Here is a 23,691-nt window from a genome sequence, read left to right as displayed (position 1 = left end):
CTTGCAGATCTAAGAATGGTTTCAATTGTCTAACAAGTCTCAATTTTTACAATGCTGTACTTCGATAGTTCTACAAGGTTGCTGCCAGAGGTCACAGCAGATCTTTTGATGTGAGACCTACAACAGGCAGGAGTGAATGGGCATTACTCCTGCCTTTTCTTTGCTAGAACACTATGGATCAGAAAGATAGGCCCAGGGGAGGCCTAAAGGATGTGGAGAATCTTTGTTGGGGGCCAGATTCTCTTCCAGGGGGTGGAAGGGAGGGGGATCAGAATTGGGAAGTACCAATACTCTTCCAAGTAGGGTGGGAGGAGTAAGGAAGGATAGGAATTGAGTGGGGGGGGGGGGGGGGGGGGAGAGAGGGAATGGCAGTGTTGTTCTGGACAAGAGGTTGGGTGGTAGGGGACATCACAGCACTTCAGATTACTACCCGGAAGTTATTCAGGTGCTGACCGATATTCAATGCTGATATCTGCATAGCTAACCAGGTAATGTTAGGAATGCTATTTATGTGGTCCTGCAGCCTGGTTAGCTATGGGGGCACTGGGACTGAATATTGCTCCTGGCTCCTCCATGACTCCACCCCCTGGAACACCTCTTTCGTGCCTGCATTTAAGATGGCCGGTTACTGCTGATATTCTGCAGAACTGTCCAGTTAAATACTACTGAATAATGTCATTCAGCCCATTAAGCGCAATTTAAGCAGGCAGTAGCCTCTCCTGCTCACTTAAATCACTTTGAATATCGAGCTTGTAGTTTTTAATGCATTTAGTCCTAACTTTTTTCTAATCATGTTTTCATTTCAATCACGCATCACTGTAATTTAATCAATAGCAAACTCTTATCACGATCCTGTGAAAATACCAACTGAATGTTAGTTGCATAAATATACATTGATCTCCCCCCATGTTTTCTAATTTCTCCTAGAGGTCGAAGGCAGATATTAAAAGCATGGGGACAATGGGGAACCCTGAGGTACTCGCCATTTCCAAAAATAGAACCCTGGCAAGTGGCCTCTGTACGTGACTCTAAATCTGCGATTCTCTATAAAACATGAAAGTCATTTTAGGACTTGATCTGTTAGCCCTAATGTAGAATATCTATAGCATCTGGGATTCTGCCATGTTCTTGTGACCTGGATTGGCCACTGTTGGAAGCAGGATACTGGGCTAGATGAACTATCAGTCTACCCCAGTATGGCTATTCTTATGTGCTAAAGCAGCATTTCAGATCAAAAGCTGCTGATAAATCTACTGACAGTAGGAGAACTGGTACATTACTACACAGGGAAACGTAAATTTGGTCCATTATTGCTATTAAAGGTGTTTCTGTTCTACTTCTTTGAGTAAAACCTCCTTGTGCTACATCAAAACAATTGTTCTCTAAAAATTGTTCCAACAGGTTTGTTACTTCTCAATTATTTTAGATGACATTGGCAAGTTAGAAATTGTTCTAAAGTTCTCACATTTCACATCTGCTCCTAACTGGGAGTAACAACTGCTTCTTTCAAACAAGGAAGAATACCTTGATTCAGGGATGCATTAACTTTTTATTTGAATCTAATTTTTAAAAAGCTATACCAAAACTACAAAATGTGCAAAGAAAGATAACAAAAATTATTAAGGAAATGAAACAACTTCCCTATGAAGAAAGACTAGGAAAAGAGGCAGCTGAGAAAGGAAATGATAGCAGTCTATAATATCATAGAACAAATTAAAAATGAATGACTACAGTATGGGGTGCTTCATGAAACAACTAATAGCAGATTTAGCACAAATGAAAGCATTTTTTTTTTAGTTATCACACAATTAAGCTGTGGCATTTGTCAGAAAATGGAATTAAGGCTAGTTGTACTCCTTAGTTTAAAATATCTGGACAAGTTTCTGAGTGACAGTACATAAATAATTAGCAGATAGACTTGAGTGTATCCACTGCTTATCTCTGGGAGATCAGCAGTATGAACTAAACTTTCCTATTAGGACCTGAACTGACCACTGTTAGAAACAGGATACTGGGTTCAATGGATTATTCATTGGTCTGACCCAACATGGTATTTCTTTTGTTCTTATGACTGATTAGAAACTATTCAACTTTACACACATCTGTAAAGAAGGGTCTTGGGTTCTGATAGCTGTTCCTTGTTCTCTGTTAAGACCCTATTTGTAATGTTTTGCAGGCCTTCAACTCCCTTCTTTGATCTTCTGGAGCACAAATATCGTGAGCTCTGGATAAAGCAGCAGAAACAGAGAGATGAAGTTGAACGGCTCAGATATAAAGAAAAGGTAACATGGAGTTTTTCACAGATAATCAGCTGCTTCAACATTCCTGTTCTTAATTCTGATTATACTATCATTATTAGCACCATAAAGTGCAGTCTGTTTCATCAACAAGACCCCAATATACTGAGAGCTCTAAAAGCACAGCTGTCTCTTCGAGTGTGATGACAGTGCTGCATCACAAAGGGTAGACTCATTACCTAGATGTATCCACAGAGGGAAATGAGCAGATCTGTAGACAGTGGGGATGCTGATAGCATGGGGCACAAGGCAAAAAAGACAACACATCTCACCCAGGTGCTGAATTTTTTCCCTAGTACTTCTTTGTACAGAATCCTGTGTGATAAGAGTTTGACATAAACCTGAATAGATGAAACAATGGTGCAGAGAAAAGAGATTTAGATTTGTTGGAGGCTGGGCAACATTCTAGGGAAGGGGTGGGGGTGGGGCTGTTCCAGAAAAATGGACTCCACCTTAACCAGGGTGGAACCAGGCATCTGGCATCAACATATGAAAGGGAGACAAAGCAACTTTTAAACTAGAACCTGTGGAAAAGCTGACAGTTACTGAAGAGCACATGGTTTGGAATAAGATATCTTTTGAAGGATATCATCAAAACACAGAAGTTAGGGCATCCTGATAGAGAGGTTGCAATAAAGGCTGTAGTAGACCAGTTGCTTTCAAATAAAGAGGTGACAGATGTGAAAGACTGCAAAATATCTCTGTCAACTGCAGAATAAGTTGTTAATAGGAACAAAAAAAAAACATTGTTTGAAGTGTCTGAATATAAATGCTAGAAGCCTTAAAAATAAAATGGGAGAATTAGAATATATAGCACTAATGAAAAGTTAGATATAATAGGCATTTCTGAGATCTGGTGGAAGGAAGATAACCAATGGGACTCTGTCATACTAGGGTACAAATTATATTATAGTATTAGAGTAGCACTATATGTTAAATAGGGCCTTGAATCTAATAGAATAAAAGCTCTGCAGGAAACAAAATACACCTTAGAATACTTATGGATAGAAATTCCATGTGTGAAGAAGAAAATAATAGTGATGGAGGTATACTATGGTCCATCTGGCCCAAATAAACAGGCAGATGTTAAAATGTTAGGAGAAATGCTAACAAATCAGGTAACCCAAAAGAAAAAAGCAACACTGGGCATTCAGAACTAGGACAACAGGAGTACTTTATTGATCAATGACCCGACACGGGCCGTGTTTTGGCGCCAACAAAGGCGCTTGCCTCAGGGGTCTTAAGGCACTGAGAAGTTGTCTACAGTATTCGCTATGGCGAAAAAAACGCTAATAGCGCTGGCTCCAAACAAACAACCTTCTCCTGTGTCGTATTCGATTGACACGGGCCGTGTTTTGGCGCCAACAAAGGCGCCTGCCTCAGGGGTCTAAATAACAAAAACATATAAACACATGTAGAAATTAATACAATGATACTCAATAAAAATAATGGACGCATCATGTCAATTTTAAAACATAGACAATATATATCAAAATAAAAATGATATTGATAAAATATCAATAATATTTCATATTAAAAAGAAAATGACAACAACCAGAAAAAACAGCAAAAAATCTATAATGCAAATGATTAAAAACTTAACATCATGTAGAAAAAAGTAGATGTCATATTAGAATTTAGAGTGTACAGAAAGCTTTCAGTGAATAAATTGACAATTCCAAATTTAAAATCTGCCATGATTGGCTTATTGTATGCATATAACTAATCCCAAGGTTCTACATACATATACATCCACATACACATATATATATCTCTATATCTCAATCCATTTATAGACATACATGTATACATCTAGAAATGTAAAAACTTATAGTATTGATATACTCTCTATAATGGATAAAGTGTGTGTATCTTAGAAAATTATGTTTAGATAGTTAAAGTAAATTAAATCCAAAAATAATTTTATTTTTAATAATTGGTAGGCAGTCTTACCGATGTACTGATGCAATGACGTGCAGATAACAAAACACGAGTGCCTATATGGTAGAAAAAATAAAAATAAGAGATAAAAATATATTTGATATGATAAGATATGCAGATAAGTCCAAGAAGATGAATCAATAAATATCTTCAAAGTGGCCCCCCTAAAGAAATAATTCTAAAATCAATGAAAAAGAAATATATAAATGGAAATATATAAATGGAAAGAAAGGACTAGCACTGCAAAAATGTGCTTACTAAAGGACAAAAAAGTGGACCAAACACTTCATTGAAAGTATGCAGGAGCCATATCAAACTTGCAAAGTGTTCAGAAAAGAGTAAAAGAAAGGGAGGGGGGTTGTGGGGGTAAAGAAAGACAGAGATCAAAATGCCATAGAGAGTAAATAAAAGCTTCTTACCTTAAGGCACTGAGAAGTTGTCTACAGTATTCGCTATGGCGAAAAAAACGCTAATAGCGCTGGCTCCAAACAAAGAACCTTCTCCTGTGTCGTATTCGATTATATGTTATTGCGCCGGAAAGCGCTGAAAAGCGCTGGCTCTGACAGAGAGTTTTCTCCTGTGTGGCAAAAATAGTAAAAAACGGAATCCGGTCCTATATATTCAAAATAAAAAAGCGCGCCAAAAGTCGGTGACGTTTGGACGCTGCCACGTAAATGTGAATTGTAGCGTAAACAGAGCGCTAGCGTGATGACATAATATTATATCAATGAAGAAATTTAAAGAGCACAGAGCACGGTTAAAGGTGCTGAATATCAGCATGTGTAGTGTTCGTGGATATATTAAAATTAATACGCATACAAAGAAAAAATATTTAGAAATATTGCATAGAAAGCTAAAGCATGAATTAATAAAAATCAAAACTAATTTAAAGGATAGTATAAATTAATTGTTGTTTAAACAAAGAAACAACCAGTGAATTCAAATATCAAAGAAGTATTTGTTGCTTTAGGATATAAATAAACTTAATTTAAACATGATAAAATTGGTTGCTATTTCGATAGAATAGGTTCAAAAACATTACTTCTAAATCCAAACATAATTTAATGCTTATTCCTTATGTATTGTTTAATGATGTGTATTCATTTATCAAAATAAAAAATTTTTTAATAGATAATGGAAAAAGATGTGTGTTTTTCCGATTCATTCAATTCGATGCTCCATCTAGAACAAGTATATATATAATTTAAAAATCAAAAAATATATAGTAAATATATGAAAATACACATATATATACTTTTATATTATCCTGACACTCCTTATTGGGGGATAACAACAGAAATGAGGAAAAAAACACAAGAATCAAAAGAAAACAAAAATCAAGAGAAGACCGCTAAATCCAACTCTGCATTGAGTCCTGCTGGGTATAGTGTATTCAGCTCAAAAATGGTTCTTTGCTCTTGTTTAAGTAAAATTGAGTCCAGGTTTCCACCTCTCCATGGTTTAGAGATTACCTTAAATACACAGAAACGAAGTTCCCCAAAACTATGAGATTGCTCTATACAGAGATTTACCAATGGTGCAGAAGAGTCCTTACGCCTAATACTGCTTCTGTGTTCTATCATTCTGGTTTTCACTTTGCGAATTGTCTTCCCTATATATATTAAATGGCAAGGACCCTCTGTGTTGCAATCTGATGAATGATTGAGTGGATAATGTTTCATTGTAGTTGGATGTATAAAGGTACTGATACTCATAGAAGATGCACATACCGAGCACGAGCCACAGGGTCTATGTCCAGTTGTAAGCTGTGGTGTTGGTCTTATAATGGGTAGAGCAGAAGGAGCCACTATCTCCTTAATGTTTCTGTTTCTTGTATGTGCTACGGTAAGATGTTTGTTCTTGAAGCAGTCCAAATTCTCCAGAATGTGTCAATGTTTCTTTAATATTCTTTGTATATCAGATGACAAATTTGAGAATCTGAGGCTACATACTATGTCAGGGTTCTTTTTTTGTACTTGACCTTGTAACAGTGTGGCTCTGTTTGCCATTCTTGCCTTAATCAGTCCTCTGTTGACACTTTCCTCAGGATAGCCTCTTGAAAAAAACCTTTTTGCCATTGGTATTGCTTGATTCTCAAAGTCATTATAGTTACTACAAAGTTTTCTTAAGCGAAGGAATTGTGAATATGGTAGGTTCTGTTTCAAACTTCTGTTGTGAAAACTCTGAAAGTGCAAGAAGTGATTCTTATCAGTCGGTTTTCTATATATTGTAGTTGTGAAGTGATATGTTTCTTTTTTGATGAGAATATCTAGAAACAGTATTTCTTCTTTGTTGTATTTCATGGAAAATTTCAGATGTGGATTGAGGTTATTCAGCCATCCATGGAATTCCTCAAGTCTGGTGATACTCCCTTTCCATAGGATCAATATATCGTCAATATAACGTTTCCAAAATTTAAGCTCCTCCTTAAAAGGGTGATCTTCCAGGAATTGGTACGCGAAAAAGGCTACATAGAGAATGGCCAAGTCAGGTGCCATGCTCGCTCCCATCACTGTACCTTTAATTTGTTTGTAAAAGGAATTCTGAAAATTGAAAAAGATGGTAGAGGTTTGACCCTGTCTCTGCAAGTGTATTGGTATGGCTTCTTTACAAGTGAGTGATGGCTATACAGTTTTTTGGACAATAATATATTGGGCTGGAATAATATATTGAAGAGAGGAGGGGAACTGTGATTTGCAACCTATTTATAGATTGTGTTGTAAGTCTGATAGGAATATTTTTAAAAAACATTTTTTAGATAATTTTTAATATTTAAGTGTAGATTTTTTTTATGACCTATGATTATATGGAGTATATACTGCATAAAGAGTGCTCAGTTTGGATGAGGTCTTATTCGCCATGTAATATAACAGTTATTTGTTTGAGTATAATGGCTATTGCTTTTCTCACAATATGATTTCACAGATTCTGTTGTGGTCTTTCTTGAATTCATTTACCCCAATAAATGTAACATCATGGCATGCTAGGGAGGTAAAGTTCCTAGATGAAATAAAGGACTGCTTCATGGAGCAGCTGGTTTAGGAACCAGTAAGAGGGGGAGCAGTTCTAGATCTATTCCTACCCTTAGTGAAACATGATTTGGTGCAGGAGGTAATATTGTAGAGGCTGGTTGGCAACTGTGATAATAACATGATGAAATTTGATGTAATAAGTGGAGTAAGTACACAAAGGATATCCACTTACACTAGCATTCAACTTTCAAAAGGATACTATCCTAAAATGGCAAGGAGGGATAGGAGGATATTATACAGATGTTTAAATACTTAAAAGATATTAATATGCAAAGAAATCTTTTTCAGAAACGGGGAAGTAGTAGCACTAGAGGTGGAAGGAGTAATGTCAGGAAATATTTTTTCACAGAAAGGGTGGTGGAAGCCTGGAATGTCATCCCATGGAATTCAAGAATGTGTAGGATAAACACAGGGGATCACTATATAGAAAAAAGGTGGAATCCAATTAAGGCTAAACTTAAATGATCTGATAACTGGAGTAAGCATGGACAGCAGCTTCAGATGTTGGGAAGTTAGACCAGTGCTGGACAGACTTCTACAGTCTGGGTCCCATAAATAGCATAAAACAGATCAGGATCAAGGCTGGAGGTGGGCTTCAATGGCAACCAGTAGTTGGGAATCAGGACCGGTGCCAGGGAGACTTCTACGGTCTGGGCCCCAAAATTGGCAGGAAGAGATAGAGATTAAGTATACCAGTTGTTTAATCATAATGAAGTGAAACCTGTGCAAAGTACCAGATTCAACTCTGGCCACCTTGTTGGGCACACAGGATAGACTGAATATGTCTTTATCTGCCAACATTTACTATGTTACTATGAGAAAAATAGTTAAAAAAAGAAAGGAGAGCAGCTGCAAAGGTAAAAAATTTACATCAGGCATCAAAATGTTCACAAATACCATCTTGGAAGACCAGACCAGATCTATTGCACATATTAAAAAAGACAGAAGGAAAGTCAAACGACAGCTGGCATGGTTAGTATTTAGCTTATGTCATTTCAGTGGTAGTTCAAGGCATTCAGGTACAGTAGGTATTTCCCTGAGCCCCAGAGGGCTTACAATCTAAGTTTGAACCTGAGTCAATGGAGGTTTAAGTAGCTTGCCCCCAAGGCCATCAGGAGTATCAGTGGAATTTGAACCCTAGTCTCTCTGGTTTACAACCTGTTGCTGTAGCCACTTAGGCTAGGTAAAGGAGGCTGAGCTAAAAGAGCACTCTTCATAAAATGAAAGAAGGATCCCAATGAAGATAATAGGAAACAGCATAATGAATGGCAAGTCAAATAGAAAACACTGTTTGGGAAGGTAAAGAGAGATTTTGAAAAGAAGCTTGCCTCAGAGGCAAAAACATTTAATAAAAACCTTTTTAGGTTCATTCGAAGCAGAAGCTGGTAAGAGAATCAGTTAGCCCGCTAGACATTCAGATGGTAAAAGAGGCACTTAGGGAGGACAAGAACACAGTGGCGAGATTAAATGAATTCTTTGTTTTGGTCTTAACTGAGGAAGATGTGGGAGAGATACCCATGCTAGAAATGGCATTTATTGATGCTGAGCCAGAAGAACTGAAACAAATCTCTGTAAACCTGGAAGATGTAATAGGGCAAATTGACAAACTGAAGAGTAGCAAATCACCTGGACTGGATGGTATACACCTTAGAGTACAGATAGAATTAAAAAATGAAATTGCAGATCTAGTATTAGTAATTTGTAACTTATGCTTAAAATCAAGTGTGGTACCAATGTAATGCCAATTTTAAAAAAGGGTTCCAGAGGTCACCCAGGAAATTATAGACCAGTGAGCCTGATGTTGCTGCAAAGCAAAATGATAGAGACTATTATAAAAAAACTAAGTTATGGGATATCTACATAAACGTGGATTAGAAGGACAAATACAACATAGATTTAGCCAAGGGAATTTTTGCCTCACTAATCTGTTACGTTTTTTCAAGGGATGAATAAACTTATGGATAAAGGTGAGCCAGTTGATATTGTGTATCTTGATTTCAGAAAGCATTTGACAAAGTACCTCATGAACAACTTTTGTGGAAATTAAAAAGTCATGGGATAGGTGGCAGTGTCCTACTGTGGATTAAAAGATCAACTCAATGATTGGCTAGAAGAGAGAAACTAGCTAGATCCATGTGAATCTGGATTCAGACCCGATTATGGAACAGAAATAGTCCTTGTATCCCTACTAGATGATCTTCATAGAAACTGAGACCAGGGATTTACCTCAGTGTTAGTACTGCTAGATTTCTCAGCAGCTTTTGAGACTGTGGATCATGATATTATACTAGCACAACTGGCAGAAACAGGTATCAGTGGAACAGTTTTTGCCTGGTTCAGATCCTATCTACAGTTCAAGCTTCTCCTACTAACCTACAAATGCACTCGATCTGCAGCCCCTCCTTACCTCTCTACCCTCATCTCCCCTTACGTTCCTACCCGTAACCTCCGCTCTCAAGACAAATCCCTCCTTTCAGTACCCTTCTCCACCACCGCCAACTCCAGGCTCCGCCCTTTCTGCCTCGCCTCACCCCATGCTTGGAATAAACTCCCTGAGCCCATACGCCAGGCCCCCTCCCTGCCCATCTTCAAATCCTTACTCAAAGCCCACCTCTTCAGTGTCGCCTTCGGCACCTAACCACTTTACCTCTATTCAGGAAACTAGACTGCCCCAACTTGACATTTTGTCCTTTAGATTGTAAGCTCCTTTGAGCAGGGACTGTCCTTCTTTGTTAAACTGTACAGCGCTGCATAACCCTAGTAGCGCTCTAGAAATGTTAAGTAGTACTAGTAGTAGTATCTATCAGACAGACAACAGTCCATAGTGTTCAGCAGCACGTCATCGCTACCTTGGGCACTGACCTGTGGGGTACCACAAGGATTGATACTGTCACCTGTTCTACCTCAAGCCACTAACCAAGCTGATTCGGTCAATGGACACTCGGTTCTACATCTATGCGGATCACATGCAGCTACTCATACCCATTGAACCTCACTTACCCACAGCCTTGAATAAACTGACTACCTGTCTAACATCAATTCAAGAGTGGGCTAAAAAAAAACACTTTGCCTGAACCCAAGTAAAACTGAGCTTCTGTGGGTCCCTAATACAAGTGGGGACATACCTGACATCAAAATCTCTTTTGGGAAATATGAACTCCCCCTCAAATCACATCAGGAACCTTGGAATACAGTTCAATTCAACACTGATCCTCCAAATCCAAGCAACCTTCAAGAGCAGCTTCTATCACTTGCGATAACTACACTGCCTGTCTCCTTACATTGAGAAGGCAAGCCTTGACTCAGTTGTCCATGCCATGATAACATCAAGACTGGATTATTGTAATGCATTCTACACTGGACTGACTACAAAGGGTTTGCACCTGCGCCAATTGATTCAGAATGCTGCAGCAAGACTAATTGAAGGTGGTCCAGCATGAGTCGAAGTAGTGACAACCCTCCTCCCGGCCCCCCTACCTTTAGTTGGAGGAGGGACGCAGCCCCGCCCAGTGCATGCCAGGATGCAATGGGCGGGGCTGGGCGCCGCCATTTTGCGGTGTCGTCCACTGGAAGGTTGTAAGCGATGTGACCACATTAAACCATTTTTGCATAAACCTCACTGGCTTACCAGTACAATACAGAGCAAAATTTAAAACTCTCTTTTTGACCTTGAAGGCCCTTAAAGGAAATGGCCCAGAGTACTTGAAGAACAGGATCTCCCTCTACACACCTTCAAGGTTACTAAGGTCCTCCCAAGGAATTTCCATAACTACACCCTCTCCAAAGGACATCACATGATGTGATACCCACAATCAAACCTTCTCCAGAGTAGTCCCCACGCTTTGGAATACACTCCCTGAAAGGCTTCGCTTAACAGAAGACTATCTCTACTTCAGGAAGCAGGTGAAAGCTTGACTCTTCAACCAAGCCTTTAACGGAAGAAGTAAGGAGTTTGTCTGTCCTATTTAGATTGTAAGCTCTTTGAGCAAGGACTGTCTTTTCATGTATGGTGTACAGCGCTGCGTATGCCTTGTAGCGCTATAGAAGTGATAAGTAGTAGTAGTAGGGTCTTTTGATAAAGCTTAACGCGAGCTAAGCTTTAGTGAAAGATACCCTAAATGACACCAGCTGCACAAATTATAGCAGGACATGTTTATCCACACCTGCCCTAGCCAAAATAACTCAAGCACCTTTCTGACCTCTTTCTATATTCTCCATCTTTGCTTACACCCTATGCTGTCTATTACAATGTTTCATTGTGTATTGTATTGGCATTGTCATAGGCGGTCGGTGGCCCAACTGTTTGGGGAGGCTAAAGGGGGCGGGGTTAGGGGTGGGACCAGGGGTGGAGCTTAAATCCATAATTGTCTGATAACACACAGAAAAAATAAATAAAAATAAAAGTCACAATTAATACCTTTTATTAAATTTAGATATTAGATATGTATCATATGTCAAAGAATAAAGTGGTTGCTGAAAGCATATTCTAAGCACAATCGCTCAACTGCAAAACACTATGCACAACTTTGTGCAAAAGCACACTCAGAACCTTACTGTACCATAAATATTACACTGGGCAGAACCTAATACACCAATATATGGGCAGAACCTAATACACCAATATACCACCTATACGGAAAATGCAGACCGTCAACAATATGAAACAAGGGATCATATCATCACAATTCTCATGTAGAGCCACAAAACACCCTAATTCATGTTTAATGTGGGATAAAATGCCATAAATAAGTAAATAAATATAAACTTTTAATGTTGAGCACCCGATTCTCAAAGTGGACATATTCCAAACACTATAATGAAAATAAAATGATCTTTTCTACCTTTGTTTGGTGACTTTTTCTGATCATGCTGGTCCAGTATCTGCTGCTTTCTGTTCTCAGTGCAGGTCAGGAAGTCATCCTCATTAAATATCTCCCTGGCAACCCAGGACACCTCCAGCCAACCCCCCCTCCCCCCCAGCTCTCCCAGTAGTATGGTAAACAAACCATAAACCAATTTCTACAACAGGACAAGGCTAGAGGGCTTTCACTGCAGCTCCTGCTGTGAGGATGGAGGTAAATCAACAATTTAAATCCCTCAGAGCACAGCAGGGGAGGCTTAGCCTGTCCAAGCCTCTTATACTGGGCGCCTATGGGCATTGTAATGTAGAATACTATGCCATACTTTCTATTGTTGTTTGAATATTTTTACTGCTGTAATTGTCTATTGCTTATGTTTGACTTATTCTTGCTGTACACCGCCTTGAGTGAATTCCTTCAAAAAGGTGGTAAATAAATCCTAATAAATAAATAACAGAGAATAGATCTAAATGGTCAATATTCTTAATGATAAGAAGGGTAAATAGTGGGGTTCCTGGGGATCTATGCTGGGACCATTGCTTTTTAACATATTTATACATGACCTTGAAACAGGAATAATGAATGAGGTGATCAAAGTTGTTAAATCACAAAATGATTGTGAGAAATTTCAAGAGGGCCTTTCAAGACTGGGAGACTAGGCATCCAAATAGCAAATGAAATTTAATGTGAGCAAAAGTAAAGTGATGCACTTAGGGAAGAGCAACCCAAACTATAGCTATATGATACAAGGTTCCACATTAGGAGACACCACCTAGGAAAAGGATCTAGGTGTCATCGTTGATGATACATTGAAATCCTCTACTTAATGTGTGCTGCAGCAGTCAATAATGCAAATTGAATGTTAGGAATTTTTAGGAAAGGAATGGAGAATAACACAGAGAATATTTTAATGCCTTTGTATCACTGCATGGTTCCACTGCATCTCAAATATTGTGTGCAATTCTGATCACCGCATCTTGAAAAAGATATACTCAGGGGTGTGCTGGTAAATTTTTAACAACAGGCTCTTTCTCCGGACGTAGCCAGCTCTGCAATTGGAAGGGCCAGAGGTGGCCGGGGGGGGGGGGGGGGGAGCAACACTTGCCTCTCTTTCCTCCCTCCCTTCGTGTGGGCACGCTAGGCATACCTTTGCTGGCAGCCAATAAATGAACTGCCACCACTCCCAACGTCTTGCTCTGAGCAGCATGCTGGAACTTCTCTCACATGCTCGAGAAGTCCCAGCCTGCTGCCCAGAGCTGGAAACAAGGAGCGGGGAGCAGCAATAGTCTATTTACTTGGCTGGCAGAGCTCAGCATCCCCACCAGCAAAGTAAAAGAGAATTCAGCAGGGGACCCAAGCCTAGATTTTTGGGAGCCAGTTGTTAAAGTAGCCATGGAGGGCCCTAATTTAACAACCGGCTCCCAAAATTCTTAAAAACTTAACAACCAGCTTTTGCGAGCCTGTGAGAGCCTGCTCCAGCACACCACTGGATATATTGAATAAGAAAAAGTACAGAGTAGGTCAACCAAGTTGATAAAAGGGGATGGAATGACTTCCCTATGAGGAAGCTAAAGAGTCTAGGGCTTTTCAGCTTGGAGAGGAGATGGTTGAGGGGAGATATGATAGTGGTCTATAAAATCATGAGTAGAGTGAAACGGATAGACAAGAATTGCTTGTTTACCCTTTCCGTACAAGGACTAGGGGGCACGCAATTAAGTTACTAAGTAGTAATTTAGAAAAAAATTGGAGAAAATATTTATCTTCTTCAACATGTAATTAAACTCTGAAATTTGTTGCCAGAGAATGTGGTAAAAGTGGTTAGCATAGAAGGATTTAAAAAAGGTTAGACAGATAAGATGAGTCTATAAACTATTATGGTAGCCTTGGGAAAATTCACTACTTATCTATTTTACTCTTTTGGGATCACCAAGTATTTGTGATCTGGATTGGTCACTGTTGGAAATAGGATGCTGGACTTGATGGACCTTTGGTCTGCCCCAATACAGCTATTCATATGTTCTCATGTACTTATAAATTGGTCTAGTTTTCATGGAATTGCCTATGCTTTCCCTGCCTTCTCTCCACCCCGCCCCCCCCAAATAAACATCATCACTCTTATACCAGAACAATTTTGAGAACTGTTAGCTCTTTGTGTGTGTCTCTCTCCCCAGCCCCCAGGCACTTACTGCTTGTAAGTGAAATACAGCACATGGGAGCAGAACAATATCTAAATGCCATTTAGCGGAAGCCAATGTTTGCTTTATTAGTTAATGGCTTGAGGACGAGTCAAGTTAATATGGTAATGACCAATTTGAAAGGGATTATTGCTCTTACAAGTCATCTTTTATACTTTAAGTGCAAGAATGCATAGTTTGTTTAATTAGCAGCTTTTTTATGGCTGGCATGTAGGGCAAATTGCTTATTACAAATAAGAAAATATATGCATATTATTGTGATAGGAAATGGCTGGATCCATTGACTATACAATAACTTTTGCTTGAGATGTCTCCAACTTATGAAAGCCAAATGTATTGTTACAATATAGAGCAGATTTTAGGTTCTCCCTACCTCCCCACTACACACAAACACTTTGTTCTCTGTAATATTTTTAGCCTCCTTCTCTTATTACCTCTCCTCAAAAAAGGGCAAAATTATATTTTCTTTAAATTGCAAAGTAGAATTGGTATTCCTGCTTTCTCTACAACAGTAGTTCCCATTATATGGGACTCTCAGCCAGTCAGATTTTCAGGATATCCATAATGAATATGCATGAGAAAAATACATGTAGCTAAATACATGACGGCAGATGCTCAGAGCCTATTCAGTCTGCCCAGTAAGGTTGTAAGGGTTGTACCTGCCATGCAGTGCAGGTTACTTTCCCCATGCCTTTATTTTTGCAGTTGTATGTACTACTCAATAAAGGCAACTTTCTCCATTCTTTTATTTTTAGGGTTGTACCTGCCATGCAGTGCAGGTTACTTTCCTCATGCATTTGTTTCTAGGTTGTAGCTGCTGTTCAGTGCAGGTTACTTTCCTCATGCATTTGATTTTGAAGTTCTATCTGCCATGCTGTTCGAGTTACTTTCCCCCTGATTTCTTGCAACTGCAAAGATCATCAGAGCCAACCCTGCCATTACTGTAGACAGGGCCGTGCCAATATGGTAACCGAGTTAAGCATGGCAGGGGGGCGCCGTCATTTGGGGGGCGCCGCCACACCATGCTTACCTCCTCGCCCTCCCGCTCCCATTGCCCAACTGCCCGCGCTCTCTTCTCTCCTGCAGCAAGATCCCTTTCCTTTTTTAATCCTTTTAATTTTACCTCCGTCCGGCAGCGCAGCGTCAGTGCAGGAGGCGGCGCTCCCGACGTGTCTAGCCTTCCCCTTCGCTCATGTTCCGCCTTCTTCTGACGGATGGTCACGGAGGTAAAATTAAAAGAAAAAAAAAAGAAAGGGAATAGTTGCCGGATGTCTGAAAATTCCCTGGCCCAATTCGGGGCCAAAAGTAGCCCAAAAATAGCCTGACACTCAAAACAGCTGCCTGAGGAGCTGGGGGAGGGGGGAAGGAACAACCAGCGCGGCAAAAAACTGCCCACAAAAAGAAACCCACGACTGGAGAAAACTGCCTGTGGCAAGTTTAAAAGAGCCATAGCCACTCAATTCTGCATGAAAACTACAGAGTTGGCAACTCTGAAAGGGATGTTGGAAGGGGGGGGAGAAGAGGGCGGGCAGTTGGGACATGGGAGCGGGAGGGCAGGGGAAAGAGGAGCATGCGAGGGCAGGGTTCATGGAAGGGAGAGAGGGGAATTGCTGGATAGGGTCAGGGATGAATGGAGGGGGCAAGGGACAGATGGGCATGGATGGATGGGAGGGTAGGGCTCAGGGAGAGAGGGGAATTGCTGGATAGGGATGAATGGAGGGGGCAGGGGACAGATGAGCATGGATGGATATGGATTGCAGGGCAGGGCTCAGGGAGAGAAGGGAATTGCTGGATAGGGATGAATGGAGGGGGTAGGGGACAGATGGGCATGGATATGGATTGCAGGGCAGGGCTCAGGGAGAGAGGGGAATTGCTAGATAGGGATGAATGGAGGGGGCAGGGGACAGAGGAGCATGGATGGGCATGGATTGGGAGGGCAGGGCTCAGGCAGAGAGAGGGGAATTGCTGGATAGGGATGAATGGAGGGGGCAGGGGACAGATGGGCATGGATGGGCATGGATTGGGAGGGCAAGGCTCAGGGAGAGAGGAGAAATTGCTGGACATAAAGGGGAGGGAAGAGAGATGAAGGAGATGAAATGAGGGAAAAGGAAGAGAGGAGAAAAACTGCACATGGATGAACAAAATAGGCAGAAGCTGAGGACCAGAAATGAAGAGGAAAGGAAAGAAATAAATGGAAAGGAAGCCCTGGAAATGGAGTTAAGAGGACAGATAGCAGCAGAATCAGATACTGGGCCAGCATGATCAGAAAAAGAAAGTCACCAGACAACAAAGGTAGAAAAAAATCATTTTATTTTCACTTTAGTGTTTGGAATATGTCCACTTTGAGAATTTACATCTGCTATCTTATTTTGCAATGTATAGCAATTTGTTTCTAAGAATATTGCTGACAATTCCTGTCAGTGTGGCAAGTGGTGAGTGATCATTTTCACCGGGGGGGGGGGGGGGGGGCGGGCACCAACTGATAGTGTGCAGGGGGGCGCCAGAGACCCTAGGCACGGCCTAGGACAGCAGCATTCAGGGGAGTGGCAGTGCAGTGCTGTGCCAGCATGGCTAGCGGGAGAGCAGCAGTGAAGCAGTGGGCCTTTCAGTACCCATACACACTCAAAGCCAGCCACATCCCGCCTTTTTGACTGGAAGTGTGTGTGGAAGGGACAAGGACACTGCAGGCTGGAAATTCATACAGGTACCAAAAAACCCTGCATGTGTTTTAGAGGATGGATGTGGAGGTGGTAGGGGAAAGAGAAAGGGGAGAAGATGCTGGTGTAGGGGGGGGGGAGAGGATGAGAGATGCTGGGCTACAGCAGGAGGGCTGTGGAATGAGAGATGCTGAACAATGGTGGGGGGGGGGGGGGGCATGACTGAAGGTTTGCCTAGGGTCTGTATACCCTTGGACTGGCCCTGAAAGTCATGTCATATTTAAATCAAAAAGTGCACAAATCAAACCATATTTAAAAGCTAAACTAGTATCTAGGCACACCAAGCTGAAGGTCCTGAATTTCAAACATACTAACTTCAGTAAAATGGGGCAATGCTTGAAGGAGAAGCTGGCAGGAGGTAAGGGAAGTGAAGTGGAGGCAGTGTATGCAAAACTCTCATGAATATTTTTTGTGGATATCCTGAAAACCTGACTGGCTGAGTTACATCAGGATAGGTTTGAAACCACTACACTACTGCATCAATTATTCTAATGGAAGTCTGCCCAGCTGCCCTTCCGTTTGATACAAAATTCCCAAATGATTTTTCATGTCCTCATAACAAATTAGCTATAGACACTAAAAATATCAGGGTCTGTTCTTTGTTTCATGGCACTGTGTATCTGGTATGTTATTCTGTGTTTCAAGCATTAGGCTCTGCAACCAGCTGGCTAATTGTTCCTCAGACTGTTTTTGTATCTGATCACTTCATGTTTCTCTTTGGAATCAGATCCAGAGGAAGTTGTATAATACTCGGACTACAATACTCAGGAAATACCAGCCACCGTTGGATCCAGCCCCACTGTGGCATTTGCCACATTTTAAGAAGGTATATAATATATATATATATATATATCCATACCTATGTCTATATCTAAGTATGTAACTAAGAGATGAAACAGAAACAAATTGTTTCTCCTCCACCTGTGTTATAATTTGCTTTATCGAATTCTGTTAAATAGAGATAGATGGTAATTTTCAAAGGCATTCTGCAGGTAAAGTAGTGCTTTGTTCATAGAAATTGCTTGTTACAAAGTTGCCCTTCCAATATGCAGATAAACTTATAAATGTACTGCCCTGTATACACAGCCATTTACCCGCTGTTTGAGGCAGTATTCTTGAGGATGGAGATGGGTAGGGCTTTTCATTTCCAAGGATACATTTGAAAATTCAACTGCTTGTTCATATTTTAACTCAGAAATGTTAGCTGAAATAGTAGGTATAAATAAGTGTGCACAGAGAAGAAGTGGACCAATGACTCCAGAGACTGAAGACCCCTTTTATACCAGGACTCTACATTTGAATATATACCATCAAAGACTCCTGAGGCAGGCCTGTGGCCGAAACACAGATCTGTGTCGAGTCTGCAATAGAGTCCTGGTATAAAAGGGGTCTTCAGTCTCTGGAGTCATTGGTCCACTTCCCACTTCTTCATTGTGTATTCTCACCGTGGGATTTTGTTGTTCATCCACCTAGGTGTATTGCCTATCCCGCCATAAATAAGTGTGCATCATTTTTCTGGAGAAATTTTCAAAGTAAAAGTATGCATGTATTTTCACTTTGAAAATCCAGCAGTATCTGCACAGAATAAAAGAACGTGCCTATTTGTACCCATACACACAGTTCTAGAATTACCCCTGTGAAGAGTTTAAGCTCTCAACAAGCACTATGCACCATGACAATGGTGATCAGTTGTGCATCATTAGATAAGGAATAGGAGAACAGTGCTGTTACTACTGAGAGCTGAAGGAAATATTCTTTACTCTCGGATAATAGGATAATGGGTCTACCTGTGAAGAATCCAGGAATCTAAAGGCATACTGCTTGTATGAATCCCTGCAGAAACTCATAGCTTTTCTGAATTTGAGACTGAGTAATGAAGAAGTATCATTACTTCCACTAATGTGTTAATAATATGGTGGTTAAATAATCCAGTACATCTAGCACTGTCTTCCTTACTTATCCTCAAGACTTACCCAACCCATAGAACAACTACTAGCACTTCATAGAATGATGCACTAAAGGTGTAGCACTTACAAGTAAACTAATAGGATGGATTAACTGATGCAGGAGATATATGATAGACTGATAGTTTAAACATTGGTAGGTTCAGTATACATAGCATAAGTAAATAGATAAAGGAAACCATTTTAAAAGGGTTAGGTACCATCTGAACATATAAAAATCCAATTTACATGTGCAAATGGCCATGCACATAAAAGTAGTGATTTTAAAAGATCCTACTTATGGACTCAATTCTATAAATAGTGCTCAGATTTGGGCACAAAAAAAATTTACGCTGGGACCATGCCCAGTTTTGGATATGAAGGTTTACACCAGCTGAACCCTGGTGTAAATCCACGCACCTAAATTAGGCGCAGATCCCCCAAATTCTATAGCACTGCCTTGTCCTACACAAAAATTGCTTGACCACCTGGCTGCACCTTACGGGGTCCTTTTACAAAGGCGTGCTGAAAAGTGGCTTGCAGTAGTATAGGCACAGGTTTTGGGCATGCGCCGGTCCATTTTTTAGCACACCTGTACAAAAGGCCTTTTTTAAACTTTTTGACGAAAATGGATGTGCGGCAAAATGTAAATTGCCACGTCCATTTTGGGTCTGAGACCTTACTGCCAACCATTGACCTAGTGGTAAAGACTCACACTGTAACCGGGCGGTAATGACCTATGTGCGCCCCAAATGCCACTTGGAGCGCGCCCTGTTACACGCGCCCAAAAATAAAAAATATTTTTCAGTCGTGCATATCGAACGTGTGTCAAAAATGAAATTACCACAAGAGCCACGTGGTAGTCAGGCGGCAACTCCATTTTGGCACGCGTAGACACGCGGCTTAGTAAAAGGACCCTTGAGTCTGGTTTGAAAACCAACTCTGTAAGGGTTCATCTCAGTACAATTAGTGCTTACCTTCTCTATGTAGGAGGTAAGCCCATCTCTGTACAGCCTCTAGTTGTTCGTTTTATGAGAGGTTTGCTATTAACAAAGCCCCCTGTCAAACTTCCCACTGTAGAGACAAACTGAACAATAAGGGTAGGGGTTGAGAAGCCCAAAACTGCTTGTAGGCACACTCTAAAACTGTGGGTGCTCTTACAATATGGTCAACACACCCGCTGTGATATAGACGAAAAGCCTCAAGAAGCTCCCAGACTTTTACATGGTCACACAGGAGTAGGACTTCTTCATCATCAGCAAAAACCTCTACAAGATAATCTGTAACTGTTCAGAACAATAAGAACAAACAAAAAAGCAGAATTAGGTCAAAAGGTTTATTGGAACAATACCCGACGTGTCCACGTTTCGCCCTCAGGCTGCGTCAGGGGTAAAACTATCAAGAGTGCATATAAATATATTATACACACTTGTAGTAGGATCAAAAAATGTCCAGAAATCAAGTTCCAATTGTTTCCTTCCTCGTACTCCAGCAAGACTGATATACTCAGCGTTACCGATTTCCGTTGAACTCGTGACTCTTATAGTGTCATTGTAAAGGTGAAAGGTCATATATCCTCACATGATTAAATCTTTAAAGGGCAGGGCTACAGGTTAAAAATCTGTTTCCTGAAGCCTCCTATGTCACGAGTTCAACGGAAATCGGTAACGCTGAATATATCAGTCTAGCTGGAGTACGAGGAATGAAACAATTGGAACTTGATTTCTGCACATTTTTTGATCCTACTACAAGTGTGTATAATATATTTATATGCACTCTTGATAGTTTTACCCCTGACGCAGCCTGAGGGCGAAACGTGGCCACGTCGGGTATTGTTCCAATAAACCTTTTGACCTAATTCTGCTTTTTTGTTTGTTCTTATTATTCTGCAAGCAGTTTTGTGCCTTTTTGTTTTTTGTTTTGTTTCTAACTGTTCAGAACACGGCAATAGCTTAATAGAAAAACTTAGCTTGATTTTAGCTGGTCTCTGTGTTCTTCCCCAGGCCCCGATCGTGATCAACGGTGGCCAGCGTTTCAAATCACACACATACACACACACACACTAAATTCCTTCCTAAGGTGGTGTCGGAGTTCCATCTTAACCAGTCAATTGTTCTGCCAAAATTTTCCCCAAACCACATGCCCATCCTGGTGAAGTGTGCTGCACATCTTAGACTGCAAGTGAGCCGTAACCTTCTGTCTGGAGCAGACTAAAGCCCATAGACAGTCCACCCAGCTTTTTGTTTCTTTTGACCCAAAAAGGGATAGCCATTGGCAAACACACAATTTCCAACTGGATAGCAGATTGCATCTCCTTCACTTATGCCCAGCCTGGGCAGACTAGGATCATGTCAAGGCTCCTAATGTCAGAGCCATGGTTACATCAGTAACCCACAGTGGTGGGCTAGAGCTGGCTTGCACTGGCTCACGAGAGCTGTTCGTTAGTTTTTAAAGAATTTTGAGAGCCAGTTCTTAAAGTAGCTCCTTTAACAACTGGCTCCAAAATTTGGGCTCAGTTGACTCGGGTCCCCTCCTGACGTCAGCGTCGTCCTCCTCCCCTGTGGCTTGGTTGTCGTCATTGTCAGGGCCGTGCCAATGTGGTAAGCGGGGTAAGCACGGCAGGGGGGCGCCACTGCCCTGCCTTCCGCTCACTTGCAAAATCATTTACCTGAAGTTGTGATTCTCCTATCTCCCCTGCCTCCTTTTCATGGCAAACCGGAAGTGACAGCAACTCAGCAGTATTCATTGAGGCAGGCAGGCTCTTCAAGTTATTTGAGAGAATGCAACCAGATTGCTATATATGTCTTTGGTGTGGGGATACCTCCTCACTCAGGGTGAGCTTCAGAGCGTGAACAGCATTCAAGAACCTGAAATTTTAAAAGTGCTAAAAATAAGTTTTAAAAGTATTTGCATTAAATCTAATTGCAGAATTCAGGTGCTGGGAGTCTGTACTTGGTTGTCATATGCTCAGATTTGTTTAAATCATATGCAAATTAGTCCGTTTTTGGGTGGTTCTCATTTGCATATTTATGGATAAAAAATGATGGAAATGTTTACAGCCTTAATGTTAGGTCATGGCTCTGATCAAAATGTGAAGCTTGATGCAAAAACGAAGGGTTTATCTAGTGTTTTTGACTAAAAATTCCCATTACAGTTTCTGTATGTTAATCTGCATTCAAATAGAGCTCTCTGATTGGATGATCAGCTTCTGTTAGAAATCTGCCGGGGAAGGGAACAGAGTGAGAGAGCAACTGACTGTCGGTTTGGCCAAGAGAGACATGCAGCTGTGAGTTCCTGTGTGTGTTGACTGAAATTATAAAAGAGTGCCTGATCATGTGGTAAATGAGAAAATATGAGTGAAAAGAGGTTGGTGGAGATTGAAGTTTGAGGTTTCTCTAGTGAGAAAAGAATCTGAATATTTCAGGATTATTTGAAGTTTATGAAGAATAGAAAAGGGTGAATTTCAGTTTAAGAGTGTTTAAATCCTATAAGCTATATAAAGGCTAGGTAGATTTAAGTGACTGTAAGCAAGGAAACCTTAATATTTGATCTGAAATAAATATTTGATCTGAGATAGTTGATCAGAGATAAATGTTTGATCTGAATTATATCCTTTGGTGCAAAGGAGATTAGAAAAAGAATCTTTGGAAACTAAGAGGACTTTGCTCACATTTTGAATTAGCATTCCTATTTTGAGTTGGAAATTTTTGAAGTGTTATCAAAATACATTTTGCTTTAATGAAATTGCTAAACTTTAGAGTCAGAGACTTATCAATGAGGGATACATACAGTGCTATTTTTTCCTGAGGTCCGGCTTACTTGCCTGCTCCCTTCTGTTCCTGCTCTGCTAGATGGAAGGGGGGGCGCCAACTGATAGTCTGCAGGGGGGCACCAGAGACCCTAGGCACGGCCCTGGTCATTGTCCTCCTCCTGCTCCTCCCCTGTGGCTTGGGCATCTTCTATCCCCACTGCCTCACACCTCCATGCAGTACCTCTCTGTGCTCGCTTTGTTTGTCTTCCCCCCACACCTCCTTGCCTCTTCTTTTGCCATGATTAATTTTTTTTTTTTAAGCAGTGAGTATGTGTGAGAATTCCTGGCATGCTGCTTAGAGCCAGAAACAAGCAGCGGGGAGTAGCGGTAGTCCATTTATTTGGCTGGTGGGACTCTGCATCCCCGGCAGAGAAGGTGTATCTAGCATGCCCGCATGAGATGGAGGGGGGAGAGAGAGGAATGTGTTGCTCCCCTAGTCCACCTTGGGGGCCCCCCCAAATTGCAGGGCAGGCTATGCCTGGAGAAAGAGTCCATTGTTAACCCACTGGTAACCCACTTGAGGTCAGCCTCCATAGAGGAGATTTGCAAAGCTGTAACATGGTCTTCAGTCCACACTTTTACATCTCACATCTGCCTTGAGCAGGATATCTGTCGCGACAGCCAGTTCAGTCAGGTAGTACTGCAGAATCTGTTTGATGTGTTCGGCACCTAACCCTTACCGTTCAGTGAATCCAGACTGCCCCAATTTGACTGCTCCTATCGGACCGACCGTTCACTTGTCTATTAGATTGTAAGCTCTTTGAGCAGGGACTGTCTCTCTTTGTTAAATTGTACAGCGCTGCGTAACCCTAGTAGCGCTCTAGAAATGTTAAGTAGTAGTAGTAGTAGTAGTGTGTAAAATAGAACTTCACCTTCCTAGGCCCAGTTTTTTAATG

The 23,691-nt window shown here is 41.0% G+C and overlaps 1 protein-coding gene across 1 annotated transcript in view; it reads left to right on the top strand.

The window, feature by feature from the left end:
• The window catches only part of CFAP77 (cilia and flagella associated protein 77), a 142,743-nt gene that overhangs the window by 82,044 nt on the left and 37,008 nt on the right, over window positions 1-23,691 (top strand). Inside the window, exons 6-7 of the mRNA XM_030206833.1 lie at window positions 2,177-2,282; window positions 17,769-17,867. Of these exons, the coding sequence (XP_030062693.1) occupies window positions 2,177-2,282; window positions 17,769-17,867 (205 nt within the window). The remainder of the gene's footprint in view (window positions 1-2,176; window positions 2,283-17,768; window positions 17,868-23,691) is intronic.

The sequence above is a fragment of the Microcaecilia unicolor genome, chromosome 6 (assembly GCF_901765095.1).
Source record: "Microcaecilia unicolor chromosome 6, aMicUni1.1, whole genome shotgun sequence".
NCBI lineage: Eukaryota > Metazoa > Chordata > Amphibia > Gymnophiona > Siphonopidae > Microcaecilia > Microcaecilia unicolor.
The sequence above is the reverse complement of the archived record's forward strand: the minus strand, read 5'-3'. Positions and strand labels throughout refer to the sequence as shown.